General features: G+C 52.1%; 4 protein-coding genes across 12 annotated transcripts; 2 read left to right on the top strand and 2 right to left on the bottom strand.

The window, feature by feature from the left end:
- The first annotated feature begins 683 nt into the window (after positions 1 to 683).
- LOC141933109 (uncharacterized) lies at positions 684 to 6,425 on the top strand. Its single transcript, XM_074847475.1, has 5 exons — positions 684 to 784; positions 1,359 to 1,480; positions 3,425 to 3,523; positions 3,929 to 4,093; positions 5,397 to 6,425. The coding sequence occupies exons 1-5, from the start codon at positions 697 to 699 to the stop codon at positions 5,541 to 5,543; spliced, it is 621 nt and encodes a 206-aa protein (XP_074703576.1). The 5' UTR covers positions 684 to 696; the 3' UTR covers positions 5,544 to 6,425.
- Positions 6,426 to 6,925: 500 nt separating this feature from the next.
- MRPL27 (mitochondrial ribosomal protein L27) lies at positions 6,926 to 10,540 on the bottom strand. 4 transcript variants are annotated; one of them, XM_074847477.1, is made up of 5 exons: positions 10,482 to 10,533; positions 9,468 to 9,575; positions 8,603 to 8,725; positions 7,825 to 7,892; positions 6,926 to 7,352 (listed from the first exon to the last, which is right to left on the bottom strand). In XM_074847477.1, the coding sequence occupies exons 2-5, from the start codon at positions 9,475 to 9,477 to the stop codon at positions 7,146 to 7,148; spliced, it is 408 nt and encodes a 135-aa protein (XP_074703578.1). In that variant the 5' UTR covers positions 9,478 to 9,575; positions 10,482 to 10,533; the 3' UTR covers positions 6,926 to 7,145. The 4 variants fall into 4 exon arrangements, with proteins under 4 accessions (XP_074703578.1, XP_074703579.1, XP_074703580.1 ...); XM_074847478.1 differs by having other exon boundaries at positions 9,468 to 9,640; positions 10,482 to 10,529; XM_074847479.1 differs by lacking the exon at positions 10,482 to 10,533 and adding an exon at positions 10,087 to 10,426.
- A 162-nt stretch (positions 10,541 to 10,702) lies between these two features.
- EME1 (essential meiotic structure-specific endonuclease 1) lies at positions 10,703 to 15,323 on the top strand. Of its 2 annotated transcripts, XM_074846984.1 has the most exons (8): positions 10,703 to 11,444; positions 11,527 to 11,654; positions 11,848 to 11,940; positions 12,372 to 12,493; positions 12,732 to 12,858; positions 13,409 to 13,524; positions 14,353 to 14,542; positions 14,868 to 15,323. In XM_074846984.1, the coding sequence occupies exons 1-8, from the start codon at positions 10,724 to 10,726 to the stop codon at positions 15,042 to 15,044; spliced, it is 1,674 nt and encodes a 557-aa protein (XP_074703085.1). In that variant the 5' UTR covers positions 10,703 to 10,723; the 3' UTR covers positions 15,045 to 15,323. The 2 variants fall into 2 exon arrangements, with proteins under 2 accessions (XP_074703085.1, XP_074703084.1); XM_074846983.1 differs by lacking the exon at positions 14,353 to 14,542 and having other exon boundaries at positions 11,542 to 11,654.
- A 1,614-nt stretch (positions 15,324 to 16,937) lies between these two features.
- Positions 16,938 to 21,837, bottom strand: LRRC59 (leucine rich repeat containing 59). Of its 5 annotated transcripts, none has more exons than XM_074846991.1 (7): positions 21,662 to 21,837; positions 20,673 to 20,732; positions 20,003 to 20,161; positions 19,583 to 19,687; positions 18,887 to 18,959; positions 18,257 to 18,430; positions 16,938 to 17,730 (listed from the first exon to the last, which is right to left on the bottom strand). In XM_074846991.1, the coding sequence occupies exons 3-7, from the start codon at positions 20,141 to 20,143 to the stop codon at positions 17,486 to 17,488; spliced, it is 738 nt and encodes a 245-aa protein (XP_074703092.1). In that variant the 5' UTR covers positions 20,144 to 20,161; positions 20,673 to 20,732; positions 21,662 to 21,837; the 3' UTR covers positions 16,938 to 17,485. The 5 variants fall into 5 exon arrangements, with proteins under 5 accessions (XP_074703092.1, XP_074703089.1, XP_074703090.1 ...); XM_074846988.1 differs by lacking the exon at positions 21,662 to 21,837 and adding an exon at positions 21,112 to 21,347; XM_074846989.1 differs by lacking the exon at positions 21,662 to 21,837 and adding an exon at positions 21,124 to 21,338.
- Positions 21,838 to 22,778: the final 941 nt, after the last annotated feature.

The following is a 22,778-nucleotide window of genomic DNA, read 5'->3' as shown; positions in this document are numbered from 1 at the left end:
CGCGGGTGCTGGGGGGTGTTCCTAGCCGGGGGTGGGGGCTGCAGCCCCGGGAGCACCGCTGTGCTCAGCTGCTGAGCGGCGGGAGCTGCCCGCTGGTTCTCGGTGCAGCAGGTGCCCTGCAGGCCCTGCCCGGTCAGGGTGCTTAGCATTTACGTTGTACTGCCGTTAAACCGTTCATTAGCTAATGAATGGGCACCGCCCGGGGCCTGCGGGGCTGGGGAGCGAGGGCCGGGAGCCTCCCGCAGCCCGGGGCAGCGCTGGGGCCATTCCCGGCCCGCTGAGGCGGGACCGGGGAGCGACGCCCGGCCGGGCTGCAGCTCCCGGCTGCGGCTCGGCGGGGACAGCTCTGCTCCGGTAGCCCCGGCACGGGGCCCTGCGGGGCACCCGCGGACGAGCTGCGCTGGCCTGGGCGTGTCTCCGGAGGGGAGGGGGCGGGAGCCCGCCCGGCCGGGGCAGCGCTGACCCCGGCCGGGGCCCGCCCGCCCCGGGGCCCGCCCCGCCGCGTCGCCACGGCAACCGCCGGCACCGTTCGGCGGAGGGAGCCGGTCCCGGCGGCCAATGGGGGCCGGTGGGGCGGGGCCGCTCCCGGGGCCGCTGCCGTCGCGCCGTGCGGCAGGTCCCGCCCCGCCCCGCCCCCCCCGGTCCGGCCCCGCCCCGCCGGCCGGTGTGGGGCGGGCAGCGGCTGCCGGTGGCGGGATGGCGCACCCCGGCGAGGCCTCGGCGCACACGGCGGCCGCCGGCGCGGCCATGGACAGCAACGTCCTGGCCATCGTCATCGCCGCAAGTGAGTGGCGGAACCGGGAGGGGGAGCGGGGGTGGGATCATCCGCTGCCGTCGCCTCCCGGGCGAGACGACCAGGGGCGGCTCGGGGGAGTGGTCGCTGCAGCCGCCGGTCCTTCTCCGGGGGTGGGGGCCCGAGCAGCGGGAGCGGTCGGTGGTGCCGGGTGGGCTCTGCGGAGCGTGGGCTGGCGGGGAGCCGCGGGTTCCCGAGGCGCTGCCGGGGGGCTGAGTGTGAGCCGAGAGCCCCGGTCCCGGGCGGGAGGGGACTGGGGTGCCGGGGCCGCCGTCCCCGCAGGGGCTGGTCCCTGCTGCGGGAGCCCGGGGGTTGCTTTGGGTCCAGGACGGGGCTGAGCCCCTCCGGCTCCGCGGGTTGTCGCTGGTCTCGTAGGGAGAGAGATGTTGGGCACAACGGGCTTTTGGTGTCCTCGGGACAGGCAGCGGGCGAACCCGGCTTCTCGGGGGCTGTTCCAAGCTGCCCTTTGCCGAGGCAGCCAGAGGGCGAAGGCGGGAGGCGGCAGGGAAGCCCACGGGCCCGTTGGGCCACTGGCTCATTTGCCTCTTCCCCCTTCCCGTGGCAGCGGTGTCCACCTCTGTCTTCATCGTGGCGATCCTCATCCTGCTGCTGCTCCTGTACCACCGGGACCCCATGTGCTGCCAGTTCCTCTGCTCCTGCCGCTTCTTCCAGACCCCCAGCCAGTATGTGAGTGTCCTCCCTCTCCTCCTCCTGCCCACGAGTCCCCAGCTGCTCCCCAAGCTCTTTCTCCCTTGCGCTGGAGTCTGCGAGGCTGCAGCACCGGGCTCGCTGATGGACGTGGGACCTCTGAGCAGAGCCGGGCTCTGCCTCCTCCTTGTTCCCACTCCACCCCAGGATCCATCCACCCAGCTCTGCCTGGCTGCGCGCTGGGGGTCGTGTCTCCAAGGCCCACACTAGCAGGTTCCCCAGCTCCCCACGCAGCTCGGGGGGGGGGTTCTCCTCCGCCGGCGCAGTCGTGTGTGGGGTCGGGCTCTGCTTTACAGGGAAGGGGCCCAGCGGGGAAGTGGGCTGGAAGCTCAGGGCGAAGGCAGACAAAGCCGCTCGCTAGCGCTCACATCCCCGGCAACTGGCTCTCTTGTGCACGGCTCCCAGGCGCGGAGCAGGGAGAGACAAAGCCCTTTCGCTTGCATCTGTAATTTCCTGGGGCTGGCTTTCAAGTGGGGAAGCTGGTGATGGAAAAAGAGTAGTGTGTTCAGCCAGTGCTGCCTTTGTGGTGGTGGCTGCCTGGGGAAAGCTGAGCCTCCAAAGCTGCAGGGATGGCTGTCGAGGGGAGGGCTGCCGGTACCGCTCCAGAGCCGCCGGGAGAAGAGGAGAAATCCAGCCTTGGCTAGCAGGGGACAGAGAGGCTTGTGCCGTGAAAGGCAAAGTCCAGCACAGGCTGGGAAGTCCCCAGCAGAAATCACAGTGGGAATGGGCTGCGCTGCTGGTTTCCCCTGCCTGCTTTGCTGCCGCTGCTCCCTTCCCCCTCTTCCTCCCGCCACCTGTCCGTGGGACGCGTCGGGGAGAGGGCTCTGATGCTGTGCTCCTCGCCTGCAGAGCTGCTCCCTGAGGCAGTGTGGGACACGCCGTGAGCTGCAGAGCCTTCGCTGTGCTCGGGCCTGGCCCTCGGGTGCGTGGTTAGAGAAGGCATCTTGCCTTTAGCAAAGGGTTGTGTGGACAGATGGATGTGGATGCAAAGAATTATATATGGAAAGGGAATGTATATAGGATGTATTTCCATCAGAACAAGTGAAGTGGTAGTGGTGTGAGGCAGCTCTCAAGCAGGTGTAGTTGTGCTGGTTTTGCTAATCAGTTATTAAAACAAACAGTTGTGCCCCCAGCCAGCCGAGTTTCCTGCAGCTTCTGTAATTGTGTTGTAGAGCCAAGACAAATGGTTCCTTGATTGATAAGAGCAAAAGTAAATCTTTCATTGGTAGACCTCTCTGGAGATCCCTGGTTGCTCTGGAAGGCTCTGGGCCGTTTTCTGCTGGCAGAGGTAGATAGGGCTTTTCTGAGAGTGAGGAACGACCCACAGCTCCAGTCCTGGCTCTGGCTCGAGGGGCTGCTCTCCATGAGAAGGATCTCTGCTTGCTGTTGCTCAACACCTTGACTGAGTTTAACTGGCGCAGGACTGCTCAGGAACAGAACAGCTCTTGCTCTTGCAGCTCTTGCAGATTTGCTTGCTATGTTATCCTGAAATGACTACCTTGGTGGATAAGAGTTCACAAATTCCATAACCCTGACCATGTGATGGAGCTTGTTTATCTACACTAGCAGAATAGTTGGGGTTTTTTTGTTGCCCAAGAGAGATGGTTCTGCTGAGTCTGAATGAAACCCTGCCTTGGGCGCAGGCTGCCGTCCCTCCGGCTGCACTGCACCCTTCGAGCAGGGTCTGTGCTGCCTGGTGGGGATGTGCCTGAGCTGTTGGTGTTGGTAAACAGGCAGGCAGAGGTTGGCTGCCAGCAGCGAGAGCCACGTGAGCCAAATGGGCAGAGGAGCAGCTCTCTCCCCTGCCCAGAGTCCCACTTCCCAGGCCGTCCAGTGTGAGCTGGCTGAGCTCCGCTCGCTGCCAGGCAGGATGTGAGGGATTTTGCCGTTGCTCATGTCCTGTTCCCTCACCCCTCGTTACAGGACCGCCCCCCGCCCTACTTCAGCAGCAGCCAGCGGCTGGTGGGTCCTCAGCACGGAGCGTCACGGCTGGAGAGCGCTGCCGAGAGCCCTGGCGTGCAGGTGACAGCTGGGTCCCTGATGGGAGCCGGGGGGGAAATGGTAGCGAAGATCCTGATGAGCTTGGGAAGAGACTGGGGGACCCGGGGAGCTCCTGGGGCACAGGGAGAAGGGGTTGAACAGCAGGAGCAACTATGGGAAGTGCTGTCTGTATGTAAAAACCTGGGGCGTGGGGGGCAGGGATACTGCAGAGGACACCACGGTGCCCTGAGGTGTTTGGGCATGAAGCGCCAGGCAGATCGTGGTGTAATTACCTGCTGGGAGGGAGGATTTCCTCTCTCGGGGTTCAAGGAAGGGCACCCACAACTCTGAACCCTGAAGTAACTTGAGGTGGCACCAGGCCATGAACTTTGAGTGAAGAAAGCCACCGCCACGCTGACCTTCCTCTTCTGGGCCGGGCATTTCTAGGGAGACGAGCTATTCTGCGTTGGACCCCCCAGCAGCTACCAGCTCCCTCCCTGGGAGCAGCCCCGCTTGCCAAGCTATGAGAGCGTGCGGAAGAAAGACCGCCAGCGGGAAATCCACCAGATGATTGCCGAGAGGTTTGGGCTCTGGGCAGAGCCTTCCCAGGAGGTGAGCTCCCCCTCCCCTGCACGAGGGTGCTGGCAGAGGCCCGGGGGCAGTCCCTGCTCTGGTCCATATCTGGGTCTTGCTTCAGCAATTTGCAGTAGCTAAGGACTCTGTTCTCTGTGATTGCCTTTCTCCGATAGCCTTTATCTCTGGGAAGGGCACAAAGTGTATCAGGAGGCTCCTTTGGTGTACATCTGTGCTGGTTAATGATCCATCTCTCCCAGTGCGTTCGCAGAAGTGCCTGTGCCAGGAGGCAGGGCAGATGAAAGGGCAGGCCCTTCGGATCATCTGCTCGGTACAAGTCCAAGCTGGGAATGTTATTTTTAGATCTGTAAGGCTTCCATGGCTTCTTGCTCCCTTCTCCCTGCAGGACAGCTCTGGGAGGCCCCTCACTATTACCTTGAAGTGTTTATGGCTTACTTATGAGCAGGAGGCTTTGCCTGTTACAACATTTAAGATTTGCGCTCCCACAACAGAACAGAGAAAAGCGAGTGCATCTGCCAAGCAGGTCCTGTGGCAGCATCCCGGGAGACTCCTGTTGAACAAAGCAGAACAGAAACATCTGAAACCTTGAGCAGAGCACTAAAGGTTCACTGATTTACCTGGATTTTGAGCTCTTAAAGCTGTACCATGAAGTCTGGCATAGTCAGCCCTTGCCACTTGGTGTTTGGAGCTGTAACTAATGATACCAGCTCTGAAACCAGAGCACTGAGGGCACAGGAGAGTAAGGCCCCAAAGATGAGTAGCTGAGGAACTGCAATGGGAGCTCTTCTACAACATCCCTGTGCCACTCCTGTCACTTGTTACAGGGAGAAAGCTGGCCCAGCTCTGCCAAAATAAATGTAACCACAGCCTGGAGGTTCCTCTCTGCTGCTGTGCAGTGAGACTCACTGCCAAAACCTGGCTAGAAAGTCTGATTTGTAGATGCTTGTATAAATCCCAGTAATTGATCCTTGGTCAAAGGAAAGCAAATGACAGTCCTCTTAACAAAAGTCAAATCTTTTCTGGCCTTGTGACAAGTGCTGGAAGGGGATCAGGGAAGAGCAGGAACCTGGCACAGAGCATGAGGGGGGAGCGGGGGGAACAGGCCTCTGCAGCGGCTTTCTGCCCTACCGTGTTGCAAACCAGTGCTGAGCGCTCATCTTCCAGGTGCTCATCTCGCCAGCAGCCTGCTGCTCTGAGGACTGCAGGAATTTAATTTCAAGCTGGTGGTGGTTGCGAGCCTTGTCATCGGCTCTGTAAGGAGGTGGGATAATCTCCTGGTTATTTCTGATCAGCTGTAATGCTCTTCCTCTCTCCTCAACAGATGCCGCCTCCCTACGAGCATGCTCTGAGGCATCCTCCTGCTTTCTCAGGAACAGTAATAAGCTCAGAGACCTTGGACAGACGCGGTGTGCCAGACCCCTTCCAGGCTCCTCTCAGCTACCAAACTCAGCGAAACACAGCCGTGTAAGGCCTCGGCCTCAGCGTACTGCTGCTTCCCCTGGCGTCAGCGACAGAAGTGCCTGTGACATCATTCTCATCCGCTGGGAACGGCCAAACGTCAGACCTTCACCCCGATTCACAATCAGCCGAGCCACAGGCAAGTCAGACCCAGCCAGTGGAGACGTCCCTCCTGCGGCACAAGGACAACTGCGGAGCCGCCGCCAGCTATCGCGGCCGGAGTGGAGCAACCGGCGAGGGCCGCTGGCGCTTCTCTGGTGGACGTGCCGTTACCAAAGGACACGGACCAGCTGCTGGCTCCTACCCGGGGCAAAGCCAAGGTGAAGGGCTGCTCAGCCAGAGCTCCTCCAGGCAGCTGGCGCATCGTACCTCTGTGAGGCAAGCGCTGCCGGCCGTACCAAGGAGCAGGCCTCAGGCAGTGGGCGTGTTGTGCTACTTCACTTATTTATTAGGTTATAAAATGTTTTACTTTGTGGGTGTATGGGTGACCAGGTGGGAATCCCCACCTGTGAGCGGCAGAAGGAATCTGCGTCAGCATCACCATGTGCTCTCCAGCAACGGTCCTCTCCGACCGAGAGCGATTTTGTACAGACTGGGAGAGGCTGCAGGGGCCGTAGGCAAATACCGACCACTGAGATGAACCGTGTGCTGGGTGTGCAAGCTGGGAACGGACAGAAGCGTGGACAAAACAGCTGGTGGCTTCCATGAACATAAAGCAAAGGTGGACGTGCGTGGCAGACCCACTTTATGCAGTCATCTTCTGCAGAGCAGACAATCTAATAATGTCAACGCTGGTGTCCTTACACCACCGATTTTGATAACCTGTTTTCTACTGCAGAGCCAATGTTTCAAATTGTTTACAAACTTGCAGATAAAATGAGATCAGTTTGGCCACAGGGCATCAGGGCTCCTTTCTTTCAAGCAACATAAGCTCGAAAATGTCACGGAATGACTCGGGGAAGACAAAAGGAGAAATCTTGTGGATTATGGCTTTATGATACACCGCCAGCCGCTGAGCTTCAAACAGCGCCCCAGGGTCGTGCATCTTACCAGGCACTCTAAAATTAGTCATGAGTAAGATTTACAAGTGTGAACTTGCCTCACGTGGCTAGTAAATGGAATACTTTCAGATATTTGAGTTAATCATTGAGGTAAGTTAGATAGAAGGAAAAATCTAGCTTCCTGGGATGCAGAATTAGGTGCAAGTGGAAACAGATCTGTTCTGCAGTATTTTGAATTAAGATACAAATATAACAGTAATGTCTAAAAATGAGTAAAAATAGAGAGTGGGATAAGTACTGACATAAGAGTGACTGCAGAGAGAATGATGCAGTGGCACAACAGTTCTCCCGAGGAAGGCAGCTCCAGTACTGAATGAACATAAGTAACACATTCTGTGAAGAGCCAAGGCCTTCAGCCCCCCCCCAGCATTTATTAAACACGTACAAATGCCAGCAGGGCCTGAACACTGACCACGGGTGCTTATGACCACAAAAACAAAGTCCTAAACTGGTATCTTCAGAGCTAGAACATTCCTGTCCTCAGATGCCAGTCCAGCTGTAGTGGTCTGTCCCAGCCACTCCTTCCTCCCGTCCCTGCTGACGCAGGAGGCTCAGAGCATGGTGACCAGTTTAAAGCTCCCCACTTCTGTGGTAGGAATAACATTGATAAAGGTTTTATAAAGGATCGCTCCTTTGGGTAGACGACAGATCACTTCCCTGCTCTCGGTGCTGCGGGGCAGAGGTATGTAGACCTCTTTGGTGTATCGCACGATCCCATCCTCCAGGGCGTAGAGGGTCTTGTTACGGCCCATCCCCACCTGGAAGAGGATGAGGAGTGTTAGAAAGGAAAGGCCAGAGGTCCACCCCTAAAGCAGATCTGATCATTGGTCTGCCTCATTTGATATCCTGCCTTCAACAGCATCTGTTGCTTTTTATTTTAAAATAAAAGAAAACCACACTGCTTGCTTCCAGCAATCAGTATGCAATGGTGCTCGTTACAAGGGAGAACCGATTCCACCCTGAAGCACTACACCCAGTTAGTTACAGAAGTGTTTTGGGATACCTGTAACTTTTAGACCTTTCCTGAGTCACACAGGCGTGACACGGACACAGGCAGAGACTCGCAGGCTCTGTGATGATGAAGTACCACGTAATGAAACCCAGTTTCAGGATGATATAGAATACAGGGAAAAGCTTTAAGAATGAGCTTGAAAGAGAGGAGGCACTGAGTATGGGACTCTGCTGTGGGCTGCTGTTCTCCGAGAACCAAGGAAGAGATAGAAGACTTACATGAGCCCCTGGATGCCAGCGTATCAACCGCTGCGTAGCCAAAATGTTGCCTGCATGCACAAACGCACCTGCAACAGAGCGACAGAGTCAGACTGCAGAGAAATGGAGCTCCCCGAAGCCCAGGCAGAACACAAATGGTTCCAGGACTTACAAACCCAGCTTTCTGTGGGAATTTTCTAAGGAAAAATTACTTCAAATGCTAAAAGCATCTAAACAAAAATGCTGTTAGCAGGAAATAAAGGGCAACTGATATACAATGGCAAAAAGCAATTCTAGTCTTTGAAAAGATTACTTCTAGGGTACAAGGCATTTTCTGGTTGCTTGAAGGCATTTGTTTTATTACCTTTTACACCAATATGTTTTCATCAGCAAAGCTAATAATTATGAAGCACTCAGCTGCAAGAATCTGTACTTTGGCTTCTGCTAAGCCTGATAATTCTCCCCTTTGTAAACATCAAAAATGCCCAGCTTTTCAACACAGCGTGGGGGGAAAGTGCACGCACTTAAGTTATCAGGTGTCCCACAGCGTACCCTCCTCCCAGGCGCTCCAGAGGGGCAAAGTTAGAATCAAAGTACATTTTCTGTAGGCAATTTCAGCTGGCTGGTTATGGGACCATCTGGGAGGGAGGCTGACTCACCGCTAAACCTCCTCTTTCTCTGTGAAGAGCGCCCTGGCCACCTCCTCCTGAAATGCTCAACAGCTGACTCCCATACCAGGGGAGAAACTGGGAAGAACCCAATGAAACGCAAATAAGACTCAGCAGACACTCAGACCTACCGTCTACTTTTTTGTATCCGTAGCGCTTCCCAGGGCTGCGGCCACCTAAATTTTTTGTGCTGCCCCCACTTTTCTTAGAAGCACATCTGACAGCAACCAGACTTGTTTGAGGAGTAGTTAGAACTAGGTTGGGAACAAGAACAACAAAAGTGTCAGCTGAAAAAAAACTAATATACATGCTTTCTTTTTTCAGATTTAAAGGATGTCAGTTAATACAGGCTTTAAAACTAAAGACAAAAGAAAGTTCAGGGAAAAAATCCCACTTCCAAGATGAATCATAAGTAGACCACCAAGGCCTATGTCCCCTGCAACAAGGCCACATATCAAGTACTGCTGCTGCCCAGCGAGGAATAAAACCCTCACCAACGATGTTAAAGGACACGCACAAATTCCTGTTTCAGCAAGGCCTTGTAAAATGAGGTATAGAAGTTACCGGTTGCTGTGGATTGGCCTTATACTGCTTTGAGAAAAGACAAGGTGTGATCTCTGTTTCAGCTTCCCCTTCGACTGAATGGCATTTACTGACATAGTAATATTTTGAAATCTTGCAAATGCAAAGACTCTGATTGAGGACAATATACAAGCATATACAGAATTGTTATCCTGAACATACTAATTGAAGCATTTTGTGCAAATCTTTGAGTTACAATCAGGACAAGTCTAGGAAAAAAAAAAAAAAAGGTGTTACAGACACTGTCTCTAGAACACAAAATACCATTCACACCCCAAACTTCTTGCTTAAACAAACAAAAGACTCTGACGGAAAACACACTGGTTTTCTTATCAAGAAAGCTGACCCTCTCATGAACTTCTCTCTGTTAAAAATGATTGAGATATAATTAGTTTTTAAAAATCTTTTCAGTACCTTCTTTCATGCAGTTTGCAGGCAAATCCAATTTTTCTGAATCCCTCTATTTGGCCTCTTAAGCAACAGGTTGGTATGGACGAGTGGTTATCATAACATTCTTGTTTCCTTAACCCGAGTAAAACCACTGGATTAATTTAATCTTAATTAAGTTACCACAGACACCCAGTGACCTAGAAATATGGTTGAGAAAAGGGTAATTGCTCTACAAAGAGCCATTAACTCCAGGAGCTTACCCAATAAGTAAAAGAAAGGCTGGGAGACTTGACAAACTACAGGGAAGTAGGCAAAGATGAACAATAGCTACAGTCCCATATTCATAACTTCTATGAAGTTACAGTCCAATTAACTTTTATCAAAAAAAAACTCCCAACAGCTTGATTCCAGGGTTACATTTTGTGTTGCATGTAGGAAGTTTGTTAACCAAAAAATGAACCTAAAAGCATCAGACTTGCAGGGAAAAGCAGTTATCTAGAGAAGACTGAGTTTGTAACTTGATTGAAGTTATGTTGGAAGTCAGTGGAAAAACTTCACAATTCTGACTTCCCGCTGAAGAAACCACGAGGCTATTTCTGCCTGTAACACTTCTAGATTAAAAAAAGGGATTTTTAAGGCCTACGGACTATTGCACTGCTCAAGGAGAAAGCAGCACCCCTCGTGTTTGGTCTCTACCTAGCACACACGAAGACTGTTTTTCCAAAGATGATTTTTTCACCGTGAGGGCAGTCAAGCAGCAACACAGAGAAGTCGTACAGTCCCCATCCCTGGAGTCCAGAAGCGGTAAAGCCCTCAGCACCTCGGCCCCACCTCAGAGCTGACCCTGCCTCCAGCAGGTTGCACTGTGAACGACCCGCGGCCCCTTCCCGCACAAATCACCCCGCCAGGGGGTAGCGCTCGGGCCTAAAACCCGCCCGTTTCACCACAGCACCGCCGCGGCCTGAGGTACCCGGGGCACACCCCTCCTCCCGAGCTCAGCCTCCCGCCCCGCGGTGGGGATGGGAACCCCTAACTCACACAGCCGCCGCAGCGCCGCCATTTTCCCTTACCGCCACCTCCTCTTCCGGTGGGAGGGGCGGAGCGCGCGCGGCTGGCGGCGATTGGTCCGAACGTGCGCGTGCGCGCACGCTCGGACCAATCGCCGCCAGCCGCGCGCGCGTTCGGACCAATCACCGTCCCTCGCGCAAGCTTCCTCCGCGGCGGGCGCCGGTCGCGCTTTTCTTTTAGGCGCCCGCGGTTTTACCTCAGGGGAAAGCGGGATGGCGGAGAGCGAGCCGCGGTCTGAGGAGAGCGAGGAGGAGGAGCTGCCTACCTTAGCCTCCCTATTGCAGCCAGCGCTATTGCCACCGCCCGGTGGGTTGGGCCACCGGCTGTCCTCATCTCCCGAGCCGGGGAGGGCGGCAGGAGTGGTTGTGATCGTGAGCAGTGGGAGCGAAGAGGAGGAGGATGAGGAGGATGAGGATGTGGTGGAGGTCTTCCCTCTGCCTGAGAGGATCAAGAGAAGGGTGGGAGCAAAGAGGGAGGTGACTTTTGAGCCCTCCCAGCCGGGTAGTGGGGATGCAGCTGGGGGAGCTGGCTTTTGTGCTGGCGGTGGGTGGTTGGCACCTGGAAGTGGAGGGCCGCAGGAAACCCTGGTATCATCTGGAGAAATGTCCTGTGGCAGCCAAAGCGGCACACGCAGTGCCGAGAGGCCTTCCTTGTGCTCGCTGCCAGCCTCTCGGTCTGACTCCGCACATCAGCCTGGTAGGTCCCTGGTTAGTGGAGCAAGCCCAGAAACATCCCCCCCTCCCAAGAAATCAAAATATAGTCAGAAGGAAAGGGAGGCAATCTGCCAGGCTGCGTGGCAGAAGAGGAAGGAGCGAGAAGCACGGAGGAGGCAGCAGGAGCAGGAAAAAGAGAAGAAGAGGGCCCTTGCCAAGATCCTGAAAGCTCAGCGACCAGGGGAGTGCCAGAAATACATAACAGTGGTGCTAGATCCAGGTACTTGTCCTGACAGCCTGCATCTGCCTTATATGACTGTTGTCTCCTCTCTGTGGAGGCCTGACCCACACGCTGATTTCAGTTCTCTTACAGGTAGAAGGTGGTGGACGGATCCATAGTGCTTTGCAGGCTGCCAATTATTCCTGTGTGGTTGAGAATCAGGCTGTTCCCTGCAGCATCACCTGGAGGAGAAAGACTGTGTCATCTCAGGTGTGCGAGCAAAATCTTGATGTTCTTGCCTTTTTCTTCCTCTGTTATTTGCACTCATTAGTAATTGTATTTAGCAACGCAAGCAAACACCCTCTAATCTTCTCCCTGCCTCAGAGGTCTGAGTGGGAGCACTGGTTTAGAGTGAATTATAAACAGAATGTTGGTCTGGCTGTTTGTTTTCATATCTGGACAGATAGAAGAAGGAGATGAATGGACAGAAGAACCAAATGTCCTGGTTCTGCTTCGCTTGGAGGAGTTTTTGGCCATGGTTCACCACTACAAACAAGTGAGAGTGCTTATGACATTTGTGCTCTCAAACATGCCTTGCTGTAAGGGTGGTGTTTGTTGTCCCTCTTCACAGCGGGAAGATTTTGATGGGGAATGGAGTTATGGTTTCAGTAATTAATTGGATCCATGGATTAATGGATCGAAGCCGGTAGGGTTGTATAATGCAAAGTTCTGACGAACTTTCTTTCCTAGTTACAATTTTTCACAGATATATGAAGAGGTAACATTGTCAGATCAAGTGGGATTATTTTTTATTCTTTCTGCCATAACTTTATACCTGATTAAGTATTGTGTGCTTTCCCCTGACGAGGTGTGTGAACAGACTTTTTCTGTTCTGCAGACCCAGCTGCAGAATCGGAGCCATAGGTTGCTGTGCTTGCATGTGTACCTCAGAATGATTTAACTCCTTTTTTCTGTTGATCTTTGCAGGAGGCTGAGGGCTGTACAGAAGGACAGAAGGAGACCCTACAGAGCTACGTAGCTCATGTGATGGAGAAAATGCCTGGGAAAATTCTGGCACTGGCAGTTGTTGAAGTAGAAAATTATTTCAGGTTAAACTTTTTTCCCTCCAAATGTTTCTTTGTTGTCTCTGGCCTTGAAAAATGTCGTTACATGAATTCCTTCTGGCAAAGACTGGAGCATAAGAGGTTTTCCCAGAACTGCTCCACTATTTGTTATATAGAAACAGAAGCAAAGGTCTATCCAGCCTGTCGCCACAGTGACCAATGGGAAATACCTGGAGAAGGGCGTGAACTCCCAGTCTTACTTTACTCTTCTTTGGTCTCTCAGAATTCAGTCAAAAAAGAGACTACAACTGGCAGCAGCAAGCGGAAACCAAGAAGAGAAACAGGGAAAACGGAGAAAAAAGACAGTTAAGGATTCTGGCCTGGAGATAACCAGACTGGATGTGGAAAATGTGAGTGCCTTGAAAACAGGCGTGCAGCCATCATCTCTTCTTGTCTGCCATTGCTTGAACATTTGACCCAATCACACACTTTCTTGGAGGGGGGGGATTCAGCCTCCGTTAGTCCGTGTGTCTGTGGGCAGAGCTCTTTGGGTTCAGTTCCCCACTGCTCGGGTACGTACCTGCTCTCCCACGGACTGATGTGTCTCCTTCACCTCGATACTGGGCAGTGGAATGCCAGCCTCAGTCAGCATCCCTCGCACTTGGGGGCCTGCTGGCAGAGCACATCAGCGCTGCCCTGGGCTGGGCGGCCTGCGTGTAACCAGAGCCTGCCACTGAGGAGCTGCAGCAGCTGAAACGGCGCTACGCTGATGTTAACTGGCAGGAGACAGGCTGCCCCTAAATACTTCAATGCTTTAAATTAACTGTTCCCAAAATGGGGAGAGAGCGGATGTTCCTGTCCTGTAGCAAGATGTTGTGACCCTTTTTTGTTTCGGACAAGAGTGGAGTTTGATGTGAGAAGATTAATTGTTCCACTCGTTGTTTCCAATGACTTTTACAGGCCTTGGTGGATCTGCAGCTGTGCAAACAAGTCCAAGTTAGCCTTTTCGAGAACTGGGAGGAGCTTGGAGAATTTGCCACTATGTTCACAAAAGCTGTAGCTGAAGCACCGTTCAAGTGAGTGAGCAGATAAGGTTTGGTCGTATCTCGGGAGAGGCTGCACTTTCACAGTTACTGGGAGGGAATCGCAGGTACGCGGCTGCGCTTCAGTACAACACAATATAATGATTTTTAAAGGTGTGGGAAACAGAGCAGCTGCTAATGCAGCTCCTTCAGCACAGGGTTAGTTCTTCGAAACTGATGTCCTGCCTGGGGAGGGGTGAGGACAGACCCTGGTTTCATGTTGGAGTCTTGACATCAAGCAAAGCTCTTGTTCTCAGTCTGATTTTAGGAGTGGGAAGGGAATGCAAATAGGGTTGGGCTCTTACAGCACCAGCTTTTCTTTTTCAGTATGTAACCAAGAGAGACATTCAGAAAATGAACCATTTAGCTGTTTCCATTGATAAGGAAAAACAGCAGCATCTGAAGAAAGCCATCTTGTGCAGTCTTACACAATCCCAGCATTCCTATCACAGCAGTTGCTGTATTTTATATCTCAGCCACGAGAAGAGATGAGATGTCATTAAAAATGACATGTAAAAGTGTTTTGTTATGGTTGACAGGAAGTGAATTCTTGTTTACCACTTTGTATGCATGTTGGCTTGTGTCAGGATTGCTCCCAAGTACAGGGTTGTTTCTTTTTCAGTAGGAAATCTGGGTCTTAAACAAGGAAATTGGTAATGCATGTAAAGAACATAGGGTCAAATTTTTAGCATATATGGTGTCTATAGCAGCACAGAGTGAGAAATAGCTCTCTGTCTCTGGTATGTGGTAAGAGATGCAGGGATAGGATCTTCTTCATAGCCTCATTGTTTCATTTTCTTTGCCATTCTTTGCTCTCCCTAGGCGAGAGCGCGAGAAGACGGGGTTCTCCTTCTACTTAGAGAAGGGGTGGTGCGGAGGGGTGAAGGTGGATCATTCCGGAAAGGGTCTCTTGGAAGTTTGGAAGAGACAGATACAACAGTTTAACCGGGTCAGCCTCGAGATGGCTGAGGCTGTTGTGTCTGCGTACCCTTCTCCTCAGCTTCTGACCCAGGTGAGGATGCCTCAGGAGCAGCGAGTACTGTGTGCAGCCAGCCAACTAATGTAAGGAGTGGAAGAAATCATTTAATTGGTGTTAGATTTGACACAACAGTTCTGTATGAGCCGTTTAGTGAGGCTTTAGAGAGCAGACTACTGAGGTGCAGTATTGGTTCGCCATCAGCCTGTAAGCTCACCAGCGAGATCTGGGGAGAGGCCAGGTGAAAAATGAGTGTACATTGTGAGAGGGTAGAGCAGCCACGGGTGCATAGGTTTGGTTATTTTTTTTGAGCAATGGATGCAAAGGGATGATAACTGTTCCTCCTTTGTGTTGCTTTCAGGCCTATAGCAGATGCTCCTCGGAGCAGGAGCGGGAAAACATGCTGGCTAATATCCCTGTGCGCCGCGGTGACGGTGTGACAGCCACCTCCCGGCGGGTCGGGCCAGAACTCTCCCGACGGATCTACCTGCAGATGACTTCCCACGATCCTGATCTCTATTTGGATTTCACTGGGTAGCGCCAGGGAATGAGGATCTTACTCTCTGCCTGTTTAAGTATTCAGCGTCCTTTGTGGAAGAAGCGCTTAGACAACAGTCATTGATCCTCGTTTAAAGGCTTGAAACGCATTCAGGCTTTATTGTAGCAGAAGGTTGGATAAAATCACTGAATGGCTGGCGTTTACATAAGAAATATGGTGAACATCTTCCATTGAGAGCATGAGCTGGAGACTGATTATAGTACTGATAGTTCCTTTTATTTGTCTTCCTAGAAAATAAATAATTTTGAATAATAATAATCTTTGCTTTTTAACATGCCATCTTGAATAGAGACAGGTATGTCATCTGTTGAAAGGAATACTTTCTGCTATCCTAAACCGCAGATAGCTATCTTCTCTCTCCAGTGTGAAAATTCCTAAAGCTAAAAGCAACATGGTGCTGCCCCCCCGCACCTGCTCTAGTGAGGTGGAAGAACTTTACCTCACTAAATAGACTCTCAGTTTTCCACTGTGGCAGATGGGAATGAGTAAGACTAATTTTCAGATATAAATTTAGACTGCCCTGATTCAGTCTCCAGACAGCTTAATCTATAGAGGGTCTTGAAATCTGATTATGTGCACTGGAATGATGAGGTCTAAACAGTTGGCAGAAAATGCTTTCTTTTAATTAGGCTGAGGAACACGCTCACCTGTCCACGAAGCTGTCAGCACTCGTGTGCACACAAGGACAGTCGAGGTCTTTTGCGACAGCACTTAACGAGATGAGTGCTGAGAGTGAACAGAACTGCACCGACGGGCAGAAGTTACCCTTTGGAACGTGCTGCCTCGAATGACAAAACACCCCCCGCTACTCCAGGAGGTACGATACGCTGCGCAGGAGCCCTCGCTGGCCACTGGCACGCTTCTGACCACAACTGATCAATCTTATTAGCCCAGCATTTGCGAACTTAAGCAGTGCTCTCCTGGATGGCGAAGCAGCAGGATCCCGCCTGACGCTGGCAGGAACGTCTGCAGAGAGGAAATGTTGCTTTGAATGTTGTTTGCTGTTTTTCTGAACATTTCTGGATAGTAAGCAAGGACCTTTCGAAGGATGTGATGAGTTAGATACCAAAAGCAAAGCCTACTTCAAGGAAGCTTAGAAAACAAATATTCTGCTAAGGCAGAGCTAGGCTGCCTTTCCGTCTTTTTATCTGATATTCACGCTGTCGCTTTCTTCTGTGTGGTACTCAGGGAACCACAGTCTCACCATTAGGTTACAAAAAGGTGAAGGCTTACTGCTTCGATGACAGCCTCGGTATGAAATGCTAGAGATTATTTCCTCATGGCACTGCTCTTATCAGCAATAAGCCCTGGTATTAGAAACGAGGGAGTGATTCTGGTGCCTAACGCAGGATGTCTCAGTCTGTAACGTGGGTATTCTCTGAAACCCGTGCTTACTCCATGACATGTACGCTTCAGTACTCAAAGCCCTTCAGGATATGACAAACTTGTTTGGTTTTCTCTGTGAGGAAACGAGAATTCATAGGGCCTTCGCAAAGGTGAGTTTTCTTCTCTAGGTGCAAACCACCAAACCTCCCAGCCTTCCCAACAGCCCCAAGGCGAAGCCCTTTCCCACCTGCCTGCCTCAGCGCGTGATGGTGCCACCACTGCGGCCGGCGACCCACACTCAACACGCCTGCTGTTGTGCTCATCCGTGGGTCTCAGACCTGCTCTTGCTGCAGATGCTAAACCCGGCCTGCAGACTGGCCAGAAGCCCTTCCTAAGCTGTAGCTGCTTTGTTGGCACTAGCTGGTTAAAATTAATGTAGTCAGAAATCATTACTATATGTACTCAGAAATAATTTTTGCCTGTTTCTAAAAGACCTAATTAAAATTAAAACTGCATTACCAATATAAAACATCCAGTTCAGACAAATTGCTGCGAAAATTATTGTATTGAAAATTTTCAGCTCCTTTCAATAGTACATCAGCTTCTTCGCTCCAACACACGGACGCACAGCCATCCTACACACTTGTAATTGGTCCTGCATAGGCCTTAACATATTATTCCCATACAGCCATATCACCAATTTTAGCACGAATAGAAATGAGAGCAAGGAATGGATATGTATGAAAAACCCTCTACCTCCAGGACAGAGCTAGAGCTACCAGGATAAGGGCTGTTTTTTTCCACGCCTACAGACTGGCAGCTTTCTGCACCTCACAATCTAGGTAAACATCCCTCGGAGGTAAGAGGCGTTAACAAGTTCAGGTTAACGCGGGCAAATAATGGGAGTTACAGGCCAACTGCGAAACATGCACAGCAAAGATGATCTGAACACTAACTCTGCTCTGCGTGGAGTGGACCAGCAAACCAATGCTGACTGATCAAAAGCAGTTTCATCAGAACACAATTCCATAGGAATTCTGGCTGCGTAGATGGTGGAGAGAGATGCTGACGAAGCAAGTGCCCGTCCAGGACAATCACTGCTGCGAGTTCTGCTGTAACATATTTTGCAGGGTTTTGTGGTTTTGCAGAGCGGCTACCACGTCCTCGTAGAGAGTGTTCACGCTGACGCACAGCGGTTGACGCTGCAGCTCTGTCAGCTTGCAGGCGGCCAGAGTACAGAGGACGCAGAGCAGCACCAAGAGCAGGACCCTCAGCACCGACCGCGACCAGGAGTGCCTGTGCCGGGGCGGCTGGGCGGGACGAGAACTGGAGGCAGGCTCTGTAACGAGAACATTTACAAGATGGAGAACATGAGGAATTAATCACGTATCTTCAACAGTCTACATTCAGAAGTAAACTGCTCAGGTAAGCCACTTTACCCTGGGCTGCAGTTGTCTTTTGTCAAGAATTTTCATCACTTAACTCTGATTAATAAGTAGATGCGCAGAATCTAACTGTTCAGAGTGAAAAGTTTCAGATTTAGTTTCAGGGGCAGCAGTGAAGAGGGTGTAAAGCAACTCTGTGTTGCACAAGATCTGGTTTTGCACGTAGTTCAGTACAGTTAAAAAGAAATGAGTGGAGGGAAGTTCTTAGGAACAACTGAAGAACTTTCTGAATCTTGTAGCTCAGCAGTTCCTCGGAAATGCAGATGAAGGGGAAAAGGGCACAGGAACAGATCTTAGTAGAAGTCCTACAGGTCCCCCCGCACTCCCAGTACCTGGACTGCATAAAAGCAAATCTGGCAGCATCAAAATGTGACAAAGATGAAATCTGATGCAATCCCACCCAAAATGGATACTACTTACTTCGGGTCTGCACGTTTTCTTTTTTAGTTTTCTTTTCCATCTCCTGTTTTGCAGCTTTCTGAGCATCATATTCCCGTCTTCTGCGTTCCTTTTCTTCTGCCTTCTCTCGCTTCCTCAGTTCCCTCTCTTGAGCCTCCTTTGCTCGCTGTTCTGCTTCACGCTTCTTCTCCATTTCTGGGCATTAATAGGAAGTTTTTTTCTTTTATGTAAAGGGTTGGCATTGCCTTCTTCCTTATTACCTGCTTATCTGTTCCCAATTGGAATGAGGAAACAAATAACTATCCTTTTTTTTTTAATCTTTGGGTCTGGCTTTTTTTTAAAATATTACATACCTTGCATTTTGCTCCCTCAGCATTAGGCTTTCCTTAAAATAAATCCCGTGCTCTTCTTTTATATTTTTTTTATAGGTAACCTATAGCGCATTCCATCTAGGGATCTATTATTCAGGCAAGAAATCGCATAGTTATTCCCCGGTATCCTTCTCCCTCCAGCCCTTCTACCCTACTGCTCCCAGAGTCCTCAGGATTTTGGCAGTTACAGGTATTTGTTAGGTGGCAATCAGTATGTTTGGGCATGTAAAGATCAAGAACAGTCCTCAGCAGACAGCACGTGAGGGCTCTTTGTGCTTACCTCGCTCTGCCTGGAGCTTCCGTTGCCGTTGTCGATCCTGCTCAGACTGAATCGCTTTCATGTGCTGCAGGACCTTCAAAATCCAAGAAAACGCCCTGAGGGCTCTGCAGAAGCTCCTTGCAGAGATAGTTCCAAACAGAACAGCTGGAGCGCAGCTGAGGACAGTCAGCTGGGGCTGTCCACCCACCCTCACCTACCCCTACAGTGGGGCTCTGAAGAGAAAGAGCCCTCACCCCTTCCCGCAGGAATCTTTGCAGTTAAGAAACGGATCTTTCCATTAAAAGACAGATCTTTCCATTAAAAAACAAACATGGCAAACTGGTGCTAGCTGACACAGAAGATCACATTACACTTCTATTTATGTAAGCCTATAGTTTGCCAGAACTTCGCCAGAGACTTTTGTGCTCTGGACTATAAGCCTAGACGTGGATTATTTTGTCTGATTATGCCTCCACTTTCTTGGCAGCCAGCATTTAGTCTGCTCTTAACTCCACTAATGGAAGAGAATCCTACTCGGCCCAGTGTTTGCTCCCAACAGGTACAGAAGCAGTGAAGTCAGTGCAGTGAACCTGCACCTCACTGGCTGAAGAAACTTCAAACTGCTGCAGCAGCTGCCCAGCCTGCTAAGCAAAAAGAGGAAGAACCACAGCCAACAAAGCCAAGTAAGGAAAAAAAGAATAAAAGCAGATTCCTTACCTTGACAGCAGCTTGCTTACACTGCTTCTCATCCAGACAGTCTCCTGCGACTTTAGCCAGCACAGGATCCAGGGGATTATCCTTCAGATCCAGCCACTTCAGGTTCTGCAGAAAGGAACAGTAAAGGGGAGGCTGTAAGAGCACAGCGGTCCTGCAATTATTTAAGAGATCCAAAGCAGAGTCAAAGAACTAGTTTTCACATGAATGAAACGGGTACAGAAGACAAGCAGAGAGCTTGAGCAGAGACATTTTCAATAGACGTGAGATAATTTCCACTGAGCTGCGGTGCAGAGCCAGCTGAATTTTGGAATGGGTAGTCAGCAGGATGGATGCTTTACCAGAGAAATCAACTTGAGAAGGATCACAAGACCCTGGGCTGCATCCCAAAGCTTTACGTAACTGCCCAGCAAACAGTTTTACCTTGAGCTGTGCAAAGCTGACTGGCAGGGTGACTAAACGGTTGTTCAGAAGGTCCAGGTGCTGCAGATTGACCAGGCGGCCAAAGTCCAAGGGCAGCTGTTGAAGCCGATTTTTACTCAAATCCAGTTTCACCAGGTGCATCAAACTGCAGAAGTCTGACTGAAAACCAAACACAACAAATCCCAGAAAAAGCTTGTTAGCACCTTTACGGAGGAGCCTCAGCGGGGGGTATGTGGAGACAGCCTGCACCTTACGTAAGGATTGTGGCTTAACTTACTACAGAACTGTGACGGAGAAAAATCACTCTCTTTTGCCTTGGAAGAGAGAGGTAGCAAACAGTGGGACAGACAGACCGACAAGGTGATGTGCAGCACTCCAACTGAAACAAACCCGAGCCTCCACTGCTGATGAAACTGGTCTGTATTCACGTGGGGATCCTCTGGCAGGACCAGACTGCAATCTTCACGCAGCGCAACCCTTTTCTCTCTCCTGCCTCAGCCAAAACCACCACCAGTCCTGGCCCGTCACTGACGGCAGAATCATTCAGCCACCCCAGGATGAGGAAAGTGCCCGTTCCAAACCTCCCGGTGAACCTTTACTGCAGCACAAGTTATCTTTTCTAAATACTTCCCAGCAGACTCATCCCCACAAAGGCTCTGTAGCACCTTACCGGCAAGGAAATGAGGTTGTTACAGGACAAATCCAATACAGTAGCTTTTGGAAGAGCGGCCTGAAAGAGAAACAAAGCACTAAATCCCCATCGAGGTACACCCACACCCTTCCGCCACCTTCTGCTTCAGCCCCTGTGGTTTCTCCCGCGTCAGTCTGTCCATCCCCCCCGCGGCTGCCTCCGAGGTCACCTCTCGGCTGATTTCTGGGTCTAAAGGCAGCGCTTAGAGATGTGAAACAGTTGTGAACAGCGGCAGCTGCTCGCCCAGCACGACGGGAAACCCTCTGCTGCCCTCAGTACCTGCGGGCCAGCTCGCAAACACCCCCAGCACCTCTGGCTGCCCTCAGCAGCCCCTTCCCGGGGACCGAGCGGGCAGAGCCGGCCCGGGGCTGTGGCAGGGCCCGGTCCCCGCCGGGCGGCCCGCGGGCCGGAGGCTCACCAGCTCCCGCACCGGCACCTCGTTCAGGTCGCAGAGGCTCAGGTCCAGCTCGTTGCCGTCCAACTTGTCCTTTAGGCTCGGCCCCTTCCCGCCGCCCCGCGACATGGCCGCCGGGGTCCTCCGAGCGCCGACAAGAAGGGGGGCGCGGGGCGGAGCGGAGCGGCCCCCGGGGCTCGGTCCCGGCCCCGCCACCCACTTCCGCGTCCACGTCCGCGGCCACGTCCGCGCGGGGCTCGCCAGGCGGCCGCCGCGGGGCCGAGCGCGCCCCCTGCCGGCCCGGAGGGCAGCGCCGCCCCGCCCGGGGCACCGGACCCCGGCCCCGCTCCGGCGGCCCTTGCTCCGGCCCCGGCGCGCTCGCCAGACCGGCAGAGCTTCAGCACCTGCTCTGCCGCCCTTCCGCGTGAAACGGCCCCGGGAAGGGAAGGAGCAATGGCAGCCCCCGCGTGGGGTTACATCCCGTCACACCACCGGTCACACACCGCCCCGCACAAAGCCAACCGTTTAACGACTAATAATCCCAACAGGAACGCAGAGACCGAGCAATCTGTACCTCGCTTTACTCTAGCAGATACCGTGGCTTCAACCTCCTGGCCAGCTCTGCACCGAGAGGGGTGGATTCCCTTTTTGCGGGGCTGTTGCCCCAAGACGTCTCTTCACTGCGTTGAATGTTCCCACTTGGATCCAAAGGCCCGGGCGCTGTGTGAGCAGCTCGCTCTCCTGCCTCAGCTGGCCCGCTGTGGAGAAAGTCAGTGAAAGAGAAAAGGAGCCTGGGGTAGAGCCAAATTAGTATTACCCGGTAATGGGATTACAGTGAGTACTAACCTTGAACTTCCTGACCCCTATGCAAATCGTGATGTACAGGAACTTGCAAAGATGTGTTAGCTACTCCAGCACATCCACTCTGTGGGTGCTTTGGTTAGGTTTTAAGTTGCCAGTAGGTCTCTTCCAACACACAGAGATGTGTTAGCTCAGCACAGAGGTAATTGAGACCACAGGAGTCTGAGCAAAGGCACCTGAAAACAGCAAACAAGGATTTGCCTCACAGAAAGTATAACAAAATCTGCCTGAGGTTAATGTGCTCTCATCCAGGAGATTATAGAAGTTTCTCAGAGCAGGTTATTGTTCCTCCAAAGGTGAGCTGAAATTAGAGCCCTCATTTGAGAAAAGCAAGGTCTAGTTATGCAAGAACCTCTCCTGTCCCTCAGCTTTTCACAGCAAGGTGAGGAGGGCAAAGAAGGGCCAGAGGACAAACCTGCTCCAGGGACGAGTGGGGAAACCTCACGTTGCCAAATCTCCCAGCACAGACACCAAGGGAGGCGGCGATTGCCCGAGCCCTACGTTACCCTGAGGCAGCGAGGGACTCACAGCAGGTGCCCTGCAGCCACACAGTCCCCTGCTCCCTTCCCCAGCTGGGAGTCACCACGTACAGTCCTGCTCCCGAGGGAGAAACCTGGCGGGGCTTTGGGGGGACCCAAGAAAGACCCTCTGCATCTCTGGAAAAGGCCTTTGTCCGTGCAGTGCTGCAGAGCCTGAAATCTGCACTTCTTGCACAAGTCCAAGAGTCTTTGGCTCTTAAGACAAAGAAATGAGGGTGTAGATCAGTTACAAAACCTACCTGCTTATTTGTGATTAACTTGAAGGCAGATTTTTAAATCTTCATTAGGAAG

The sequence above is a fragment of the Strix aluco genome, chromosome 21 (assembly GCF_031877795.1).
Source record: "Strix aluco isolate bStrAlu1 chromosome 21, bStrAlu1.hap1, whole genome shotgun sequence".
In the NCBI taxonomy this organism is placed as follows: domain Eukaryota; kingdom Metazoa; phylum Chordata; class Aves; order Strigiformes; family Strigidae; genus Strix; species Strix aluco.
This window is presented reverse-complemented; position numbering and strand designations above follow the sequence as displayed.

Bases quoted from the DNA above. Each gene is read 5' to 3' on its own strand.
- EME1 (XM_074846984.1), top strand. From the start codon at position 10,724: ATGGCGGAGAGCGAGCCGCGGTCTGAGGAGAGCGAGGAGGAGGAGCTG. The intron at 13,525-14,352 runs GTGAGTGAGCAG...TGCTCTCCCTAG, and splicing joins GTAGCTGAAGCACCGTTCAA to GCGAGAGCGCGAGAAGACGG. The intron at 14,543-14,867 runs GTGAGGATGCCT...TGTTGCTTTCAG, and splicing joins CTCCTCAGCTTCTGACCCAG to GCCTATAGCAGATGCTCCTC.
- MRPL27 (XM_074847476.1), bottom strand. From the start codon at position 10,503: ATGGCGGCGCTGCGGCGGCTGT. The intron at 8,726-10,481 runs GTGAGTTAGGGG...TTCCCAACCTAG, and splicing joins GGCGGCGCTGCGGCGGCTGT to TTCTAACTACTCCTCAAACA. The intron at 7,353-7,824 runs GTAAGTCTTCTA...ATCCTCTTCCAG, and splicing joins GCTGGCATCCAGGGGCTCAT to GTGGGGATGGGCCGTAACAA.
- LRRC59 (XM_074846988.1), bottom strand. From the start codon at position 21,216: ATGTCGCGGGGCGGCGGGAAGGGGCCGAGCCTAAAGGACAAGTTGGAC. The intron at 20,733-21,111 runs GTGAGCCTCCGG...TTTCTCTTTCAG, and splicing joins AGGTGCCGGTGCGGGAGCTG to GCCGCTCTTCCAAAAGCTAC. The intron at 19,688-20,002 runs GTAAAACTGTTT...TCCTTTCTGCAG, and splicing joins TCAGCTTTGCACAGCTCAAG to AACCTGAAGTGGCTGGATCT.
- LOC141933109 (XM_074847475.1), top strand. From the start codon at position 697: ATGGCGCACCCCGGCGAGGCCTCGGCGCACACGGCGGCCGCCGGCGCG. The intron at 785-1,358 runs GTGAGTGGCGGA...TTCCCGTGGCAG, and splicing joins GGCCATCGTCATCGCCGCAA to CGGTGTCCACCTCTGTCTTC. The intron at 3,524-3,928 runs GTGACAGCTGGG...GGGCATTTCTAG, and splicing joins CCGAGAGCCCTGGCGTGCAG to GGAGACGAGCTATTCTGCGT.